The sequence below is a fragment of the Acromyrmex echinatior genome, chromosome 9, assembly GCF_024713525.1.
Source record: "Acromyrmex echinatior isolate Ae372 chromosome 9, ASM2471352v2, whole genome shotgun sequence".
NCBI classification, from domain to species: Eukaryota; Metazoa; Arthropoda; class Insecta; order Hymenoptera; family Formicidae; genus Acromyrmex; species Acromyrmex echinatior.
The window spans coordinates 5,112,552-5,122,500 of NC_141860.1; the positions used below are offsets into that span (position 1 = coordinate 5,112,552).

Sequence of the window (9,949 nt, forward strand, 5' to 3'; positions counted from 1 at the left end):
TGATATCTTGCGCATTATCAATCAAATTTATAATAATTACAATTTGTGATTATTTATTATAAATTTAGAGAAACATTGCGATGATTTATTTCTATATTTAAATAAATCATTCTTTCATTTATAGGCGGAGATCGAAAGTCGTGATATCTTCCGCGAAGCCTGAGGACAGTGGCAGATACGAATGCGTGGCTGAGAGTACTTCCGGTCATCGGGCCTCACTCGCGGCCGAACTTCTAGTCGCTCATGATATCAGAATTCCGGAAACAAGTGAGTAAATATTACTTTCTTCATACAGTTTAAGCGTTTTGTTTTTCGAAAAAAGAACTCGTCGACATTGTACAAATAATGATACACACTTTATCAATTTTATATCATGACAAAAACAAAAATAATTATAAACATAATTGATTAAAAATTAATGTTTTACTCTAATGTAAAAAAAATACTATATTCAATAATTATATATAAAATGAATACAGAAATAATAGCTATAAAATATAATTAAGTAAATATTAATGTAGACTGTTTGATAAGAAGTCACTTTTTTCCTCTCTGAAGTGTTACAGTACATAATTTTTTTGGACTGAACATGATGCCGTTAGCATAATTTACGTAGCACATATATCAAAATTTTTAATAAATTAGTATGAAATGACCACAAATTACTACAATTTATAATACTTAAATTTTATTATACCTTAATTTATTAAAAATCCTGATGTGCTATAAATTTTGATAGAATGATTGATTTATGACGGTATCGTCATAAAACGTCATAAAAGAACGTAAATACCTTTGAATATATATTATCGCACTTTGAAAAGAAAAAAAGTGCTTTTTTATCGAACAGTATTATATGATTTAAAATTCAAGCAGTTATAACTTGATGAAAATAAGAATCGTACGATCATGAAATAAAATTTATTTGAAAGCTTTCGAATTGAACTTTTAAATGCCGTAAACTTTATTTACCTTATACAAAATATTGCATTCGATAATTAATTCACAAATCGGCCAAAATGTATCATTATTAAATAGTTATTATAGACATAATTAAGATAAAATGAGAAATATAATTACAAATCGAAACAGTCAGGCAGGCTTCATCAACATTATCGATCAAAACAGTGCGATTCCGGTATAGTAAAATCGATTGGCGGAGATTGTTAACCACTGAATGCATTTCGTAAGCCGATTGGAACGCGTACGTTTGTCGATACCTTACGCAGAGCTTTTGGATAGAAGCATTTCGGATTTTACCTGACGTTATCATAGCCTCGCGTGTGCAAAAGCACGAGAGACTGCGCTTCACTGATCTGTGTATCATTCGCTACACTAACGGTAGAAAACCCCTATGATCTTTCAACACAACCTTTGAGAAAATACGTCGAATTTATTCTGCTGGAATGATAAACGAGCTAGGCATCGGTAAAGGATCGGTTAATGAGCTTAACGAAACACGAAAGATTTTTGGACCGTAGTCTTTTTACGAAAAAAAATTGTTTGACGTTCATCAAATGAAAAAATGGAGTTTCACAACGAAATCCGTTCCAAAGAATAATGTCGTGTCTTGTATTTCAGCACAGCGTTATCTGAAAATAATATAGAACACGACAGTACGACGCAATGATTTTCTACCGAATTGCTTTTGAACACTCAGTGATTTCACATTCGGAGAACGTGCGAAGAAATCTGGCAACTTATTCAGCTCTTCCGGATTATCGAATGCTTTCATATTTTATCTTTTCCTTCATTTATCAATAAACGCAGCGATACAAAAAACTTAATTATTAATTGCAAGTTATTTATTTTCTAATTTATGATGCATTAACTCCGGCATAATAGCACGAATTAGCGTAATATATATATTATATATATGTTACGTGTGTTACGTATAAGATTAAGCCTGACAATGACACTTGTCCTGAACCTCACAATATATGGTTGACTATTTTAACTCGACAATTATATCCAAAGCGTTTCCAACGTTTCCATTATCGTCGCATAATGAATTCAATTCCATCGTGCGATCACGTCGCAATGAGGAACAAGTGACGTTCGTTTACGAACAATCTGAGCGATCACTTCGTTGACGTTGCATCTTTTACGCAACCGTTTTCTCGCATAACGATGCATGCTACTGGATACATTCGCGACGTGCATACCACAAGCGTCTGCGACGATCTGTAGTCGCTGCAAGTCGCAGCGCGGATATCGATCCGTGTAACGGCTGCCCTTAGGGTAGTGGTTTATGGCTTTTCATAATACTCGCAATATTTGGGCCACGCCTTTTGCTGCGATATTTATGTTATTTCCGGATATATTCCGCGAAGCGTACCGAGTTTATCGATACTCACCCCTATTTTCCGCATCTTGCCGCCGACTAAAATAATAAGTGTTACCTATGGGAAATACTACGAGAGGTAGTTAGAATTTATTACATGTAACTTCGATATTTATACGATCCATTATCGCCTGTTATACCAAATAAATATCAAAAAACAACACTGAGACTTGCAATTTATGATTTATGTGTCATGGACTACATTGCAATAAATTTTAATAAAATTTAAACTTGTTAGCTTAGTTCGAAAGATCAAATATTAAAAGATATTACGGTAAACAGATAAAAGACAAAAAATGTAACCGCTTAATCATACTTTAAAAAAATTAATATTAGATTGATAAAAAAAAATTGTAATTAAAACAGGAACAAAAATCAGTTCCGATGATACTGTTTGCATGATATAAGAGGAAACATGATAAAAAGAAAAGATAAGTGGCACTAAAACTGAATCACTGTGTTCCGTTCTACGTGCAGTTTCATTCAATTCCTAGTTATACGATGCGTCAGCAGTAAAACGGCAACAAGGAAGCGAAGACTGTTCGCGCACAGGTCGGCATCGTAGGTGATAAACCAAGGATTAAGCACCTGATGCGATAATGCTTGTACGGCTCAGTGGTTCTAGTAGGGTCGGTAAAGCTTGTGGTTCACCGCCGAGCGGTTCCGCAAGCTCGTATGACGGACAAAGGGCGACAATTACAGTCCTGCCAGCCACGTCAGGGTTTCATATGGCCTTGCTGATGGCAGTCCGGCGGAATGTTTCCGTGCACGATGACTCTATACAGCTCTACGAGCGCTCCAAGTCGACAGATTGTCGTAATGAAATTTTTTGGCAGTTTTGTAAAATTGCTCCGATCCAGTCTGAGTGAAGCATTCAATAAATTTGGAGAATTTTAAGCCTACTGGTCTACTCGAATTATACAATATAAACATATCGTTTAGGTCAATACGATTAAAAAAGTTTACTAAGATGAAAAAAAATTTCACAGAAAAAAATTTTTTATATTAACAAGTAAAGTCATTAAATATTAGAGAAAAAGGTTAAATATGAGTAAGAAAATTTATTGCATGTTGAATCAAATAAATCAGTAGGGTCAAAAACTTTGAACGAAAATTAAAAATTGCTTTAATCTAGCAAAGAAATTTATAGAAAAAGAAACTGAGAAACCTTAAATTATTAATAATTTTATTGTAAATATAAATAATATGTACACACACACACACACACACACACACACACATTCCAATATTTATTAATCTTTATTACTTATTAATTTTCATATTAATTTTCAAAGCCAAAAGAATTTTTCCTAATTTATAATTCCGATTTTGTTAAATTTATAATTAGTGAAATTTTTACTTCTTTATAGATCCCATAAATTCTATGCAGCTTGCGTGAGAAAAGTTATTAAATCGCGTGAACGAGTAGAAAATCATACGTTAGCAAATAATGTAGAAAGAAATAAATCACGATGCTTTTTGTGTGAAAAAGTATTAAGCTAGTAGACTAAAAGTATAATGTAACAACAAGATATACAGCTATAGAGTCCATAGAGATCTCTTTTTGCTATATAAGTACAATATAACTAGAGTTAAATAAATCTTGCGTTTTTAAAATAGCGATTGATATGAGCGATATGTGAGAGATGTTATGATGTGAGATATGTTATTACAAATAACTCTTTTGTGATCGAATAGAAAATCATATGTTAGTGAATAATGTAGAAAGAAATAAACCACGATGCTCTTTTTACGTGAATTAAGCTGATAGACTGAAAGTATAATGTAATAATAAAATATAGTCCACAAAGATCTGTTTTTGCTATACAAGTATAGATTAATAATCTTGCGTTTTTAAAACAATAGCATTTGATAAAAGCAGCATATGATATAAAGTTTCTATATAAAACGTTCTTAGGAGGTAAATAATTTTATATACAATGAATGTGTCTATTTTTTCCTGAAAAATACGTTTTAACTACCATCTTTCTCTCATCGCAACTAATATGAACAGATTTTTTATTACAGATTTTTTAAATGTATAAAAAAAGTGCACTCTTAATTGACTAGAAAAAAAATCTGTTGCAATTAAAATAATACGTTTTAAAATATTTTTCAAACGAAAAACGTTATTTAAAAAAACCATTATTTCTATTGCATTATGTAGTGTACGGTGAGCGTTTCTGTTTGAAATTCGCGAACAAGTTATTTTATTATTTCGGGATTGTGAAAGAATATTTTTTAATAGCGAATCTAATTTATTGTTAAAATACTATTATACTATGGAACACTTGTATGTTATTCCGTAAAATAAAATGAGAATTGCACAAATATTACACAAGTTTTTAAGAGAATGACAAAATAATTTTTTCTTTTTTCAAGAATAATATAAAAGATCCTAATGTAAAATCCAATTATTTAAATTTCAGTAATTTTATTTAAAATCAATCTGATTGTTTCACAAATTTAGGAATATTATTTTTCTAATAAAATAAGAAAAAAATCCAAACCAGATATTCATGTAAAATTTAAAATTATATTAATTAATTATATTAAATTATATTAATTAAAATTAGAATTGATAAACATTTTGGCTCCCACATTGGTCCATCTTCAGTGTAATCACAAAACTCAAATTAAAATATATAAAAGATATAATTTATTTTTACTAAATTATATTCCACTATCTTATTTATTAAAAAAACATTCAAAATATATTCAAACGTGCAAATATATAGAATGTGCGCAAATAATTCCTGAAATGATATATCCATATTGATCTAAGGGTGCCAAAAGCCGTGACCTTCCTAGTCACGTAAGTCAACTCTTCCGAGGTAAACGACGCGGAACGCGCATTATTGTATCAAGTTACACCGCCGCGCGGCAGTAAAGCGTGCCATTGTAGCTGCAACGGCAATTGTTAGAACGTAGTGCTGTTCGTTGGTGAATACCCCCCTGCGGGAGTTACGCGGGGTAGTAGGGCAGGAACATTTGAGCTGTAGTAAAAGTTTGTGGTAAATGTTATTGCAGTCTCGCGTACCGACACCGCGAGCGCACTTTCAAGTAACCCTAGGCTTATAAAGTTTACCACAATCTGTTACCACAATCGAGCTTCACCCTCGTTGAGGAAAGAAGGAAAGGACGGATTAATATCTATACGCCCGTCTGGCCGCCAATATCGGAGAGCGTCTAGTTCTATCTATTCTTTTTCTTATTCTTTCGAGATCTGCGGGACACGTAAAGAGAAAACATGAACGGAAACTCACCTTTCAGAAAAAAATATACAAGGTGTCCCACAATTTTTGGCCAAGCGCTTGTCTAAATAGAATGGACTAAACTGAGAAGTCTTCTACAATTTTCGCAAGGTAGTAAATAGTTAACAAGATATTAATACTGAAAATCGCTGAATGTTAGTTTTCAATAATTTTTTATTCAAATACTATCAACTTTACAGAAAAACAGCAAAAAACAAAAATTGTTTATTTTTTCTCAAAGTTCTGAGCATTTTTTAAGAATTTATTATACTGTATTTTCTCATATTGGTAAAAATAGTTACCAATAAGAAAGTGCAGTACTAAAAAGTTGATAAAAAATTCTGAAAATTCTTAGAGCTCTATGAGAAAAAAATAAACAATTTCTGTCTCTTGTTTTTCTGTAAAGTTAATAGTGTATACAAAAAAGTGCTTGGTCAAAAATTGCGGGACACCCTGTACATCATCCCTTTAAAGGAAACTATGTCAACTTGTGACTGGGACACATTTTTAACTAACAACTTGAATGCTATGTGCTGTAATAAAAAAAAACTTTCAGTGTCCTTTATGCTTTTCGAGACTGCAAGAATGTTTTCAATGTATGCAAAAAACACTAAAAATTTTTATTACATTTAAATTACTTAAATATATATATATTTAGATATATACTTTTTCTCTTTACAGCAAAATATGTTTTTTAATAAACACGCAGTGTAACTTTTAACAGTGAGTTGTGAGAGAAAATCCATGTTACGTGGATAATTTTCGATATTATATCTTCCGGGTATATAGAAAAATGCCGAAAGAATAAAACAAAAACGGAAAGTTTTCTGAGTTTTAAATTTCGCAAATATCACTATAAGTGTTCCAAAAAAAAAAGAATAAAATTTTAAAACGAAGGAGAAAAGAGAGAAAGAGATCATTCAATTTGTTATACGAGGATGACACAAAGAATGTTATGCTAATTTAATAAGAAAGTTATGCAGTTGATAAAAACCATTTTGCCTGTAACATTTCTCGTAAATAAAAGAAACGATGGAGCGAAGTGTTTCAACAATAAGGATATATATTTATAAATATGATTTCAGAAAACATAAAAACAGGAAATTGAGAGTGAAAATAGGATTGCTCTTTACTATAAGATTAAATTAATGCGAAAATAACTACGTACTCGTAATCTCATCGTAATGCGTCACAATTTCGTTTCGATAATTACACGCGTATTCTATGGATGCAGATTTATCATTTGCGTTTATATATTTCACTGATTGTGTTATATCATCATATTTGTGGTTAACAGCACTGACAGATTTTCTATAATATATCAATTCCATAATTAACTTTTATATTAATAGAACATATCCTATATCTCTTATTATATTCATTTTTTACTTTGGCAAGTTCTGTATATAAAATTTTGTATATGATTGAATGAATATGTTACATAATGTAATACAAATAATCTGTTATATTTAATTTCATTTCTTTTACAGAAATATTATAAATTAATTTAGAAAATATATAAGATATACGTACATACAATTCTCACAAAATATTTTAGAAATCTTTGATGTATTTTACTACAAAACAAATCAGTTTCATTAGAACAGTTGTTAATTTATGATAAAATGAGACAATTATTATATATTATTGATATTTAAACTAGAAAAATAGAACGCAATTAAAAGTGCATACCTACTTATATTTACAACATTAGAAAATATGCAATTAATATAGTAATAAATACAGCAAACTAACAAAATAATAAACAATAATATAATTAATTCTATTATATAAATAATATAATTCTATTATCTGATATTTTGATAGTGTATAAATAATAGATCTGAATATTTATAAAATAAGAAGAGAGATTTTTAAAAAATGATAGACAACAAGAAATATTCTACAACAGGCAATTTCCAACACTTTAAATTAATAAAATATGCAGTAGTTAAAAGAGATTACGGTGTCGGCTGCGCGCGTTAATGATAAGGATGACCGAAAATAATTCGACGGATCTCGACAAGGCGCGCAGGACTAGAACGACGGACACCTCGCCGAGCGCATTTAATATTCTCTCGCTCTCTCGAAGGTGCAGAGAGGAAAAACAGAGACAATTAGGAGAGCCAGGCCAAAGGGGGCATGAAGCAGAATGACGAGATGGAAGCAATTACGGCAGGAAGGTAAGCTCTTCTTCGTTGTGTCGGCGAGCTTCGCGCGGATGCTGTGAGAGAAGAGCGATAGTCTCCGTTGCTGCCTTGTCTTTCGTACTATTGTATCTCGCGAGAGAGAGAGAGAGAGAGAGAGAGAGAGAGAGAGAGAGAGAGAGAGAGAGAGACTCATAGTAATGCGCCAGAAGGTCGAGGGACTTGTGTCACGGATATACGACTCACTGTTCTTGCGGAATTAATTAAGAGGATCGATGGAATCGCTTAAGCAACGTTCCATGAGCCGATTTAGCCCCAGTTTCCAACTGGCAAGCGCACCGAAACTTTTAATACTGCCCGCTATTTCTTATAGCTATCACATTCTTTCAGTAATGAATTCCAGGGCATTTATTGTTAGCCTTACTCTTTAAAGAGATTCGATACAAGATATAAGAGTCGAAAACAAAAATTTTGAAATAATTCTTTAAATAACTCACCCATCTCGTAAAAGTGTAGGAAAATGATCACGTGTATTTAAATATTACAATTCTTTTTCAATATTAATTTAATTTTTAAAGTGTTTCTTTTGCTTCTTTTTGTCTGTCCATGTTCTCTTTCTTTCTTCAAATATCCTGATATCTAACAATAAAATTTACATAAAATTTCTCAAATGTATAATATTACAATCTCTGAAATTTTCGCGGCCGCTTTGTAATCTAAATACTAATTAAAAATAATTGTGAATATAAATGTAAAATATTTTTAAATACAAATTTAGAAACTAAAAAGTATTATTACAACTAATATTAACTTCTCTGTGAGTCACACCTGTTAAACATATCTCGATTTTTAACTATCGTACATTCTCCGAAAAAAACGAAGGGATCGTTCTGCAGGCAAGTCTCAAGTACCGTAGAAAACAGTTGCCATTCGTAGCTTCATCGTTTTGCAAAGAGAATGCATCAAACTGGAAAGTAAAGCCAGCGACTGTGACGCGCAATTCTATGCGCGACCCGTCTGAGCGTGCTGAATAAACAAGCCGGACCGAAGTGGAAAAGGACGCAATGGACAGACCGAGCGTAGCGCGCGCGCTATTGCTATACTACTTGCACGTGATTCACGTAAAGGGCGACTACGGCAGTAGGAGAGTTATGCACGGTTATCTGAGCGCGAAGACCAAGATACATAGACGAATCATGGAACCGATCTTCAAGGTATCTTGGGCATATTGTCTCCACGAATAAAGAGGAGAAGGAGAGAGAAGAGATGTCTTGCGTGGAAATGTATGATTGAAAGCGTCGAGCAGAGAGGACTTACAAATACATTTACCCGTGTAAAAGCGTACACATAGCCAATGTTAACTAGAGAACCGATCGTAACTATTCTTTACCGATTTTAATGGATTTTGAATATGTAGAGCATCAAAAATATTAGACCCATATTTTTTTTTAATCTGCTTATCTCACAATACAGTTAGAAAATTTATATTAAATTTAATACATTTTATATGTATAAAATAAAAGAACCCAAATAGAGCTCAAATTTTTGTGTTAATTTAACACAAGATGAATATATAATATTAAAAATAATAATTACAAATATTATACAGAAAATTAACATAAAAAACGTAACACTGACATAATTTATAAGCATATTTCTTCATTAAATTTATATGTTAAATTAACATGTTCTAATAAATTTGTAATATGTGAAATTAACATTTTATTTATTTATCTTAGAATTTATTTTTTTAAAAATATTATTTTCATGTAATTTGTTCACTTACTCATAAATTGTGTTATTTTAATACTAAGAAGTGTTGAATATCAATTTGACACAAAATATTCAAATAACACAATCACATTATGTTAAATTAATACTCAGATGTATTTAAAATTCAACTAAAAATTTTAACAAGTAGTGGACTGTTTGAGTGGACGTTTCTAACATAAATACAAAATGTTTTTTTTTACTGTGAAATTTAGAGGAAGTGTAAAAATTGAAACAACTCAAAAAAAATAGATTTTTCATGTTTAGCGATCATTTTTGAAACTATGAGATATATGAAAAAATATTTTATACTCTTAATAATGATAAATTCTGATTTTTTGAAAAATGTATATTTTTTTAATTTACTTCCGCTCCCAGAAATTATTTTGATCATTAAATTTTGAGATAAGTAGATTAAAAAAGTATCAAGCTAA

At 31.1% G+C, this 9,949-nt stretch overlaps 1 protein-coding gene and 1 long non-coding RNA gene across 6 annotated transcripts in view; one reads left to right on the top strand and one right to left on the bottom strand.

Moving 5' to 3' along the window:
- The window catches only part of vn (membrane-bound neuregulin protein vein), a 400,698-nt gene that overhangs the window by 274,465 nt on the left and 116,284 nt on the right, over positions 1-9,949 (top strand). For both annotated transcript variants that reach the window (XR_015546113.1, XM_087409320.1), the window contains exon 3: positions 125-267. Coding sequence is in view for 1 of the 2 variants with exons in the window: in XM_087409320.1 (XP_087265446.1) it covers positions 125-267 (143 nt within the window). In the remaining variant the exon portion in view is untranslated. The remainder of the gene's footprint in view (positions 1-124; positions 268-9,949) is intronic.
- The window catches only part of LOC147908525 (uncharacterized), a 404,067-nt gene that overhangs the window by 259,617 nt on the left and 134,501 nt on the right, over positions 1-9,949 (bottom strand). The gene's annotated exons all lie outside the window — the stretch shown is intronic.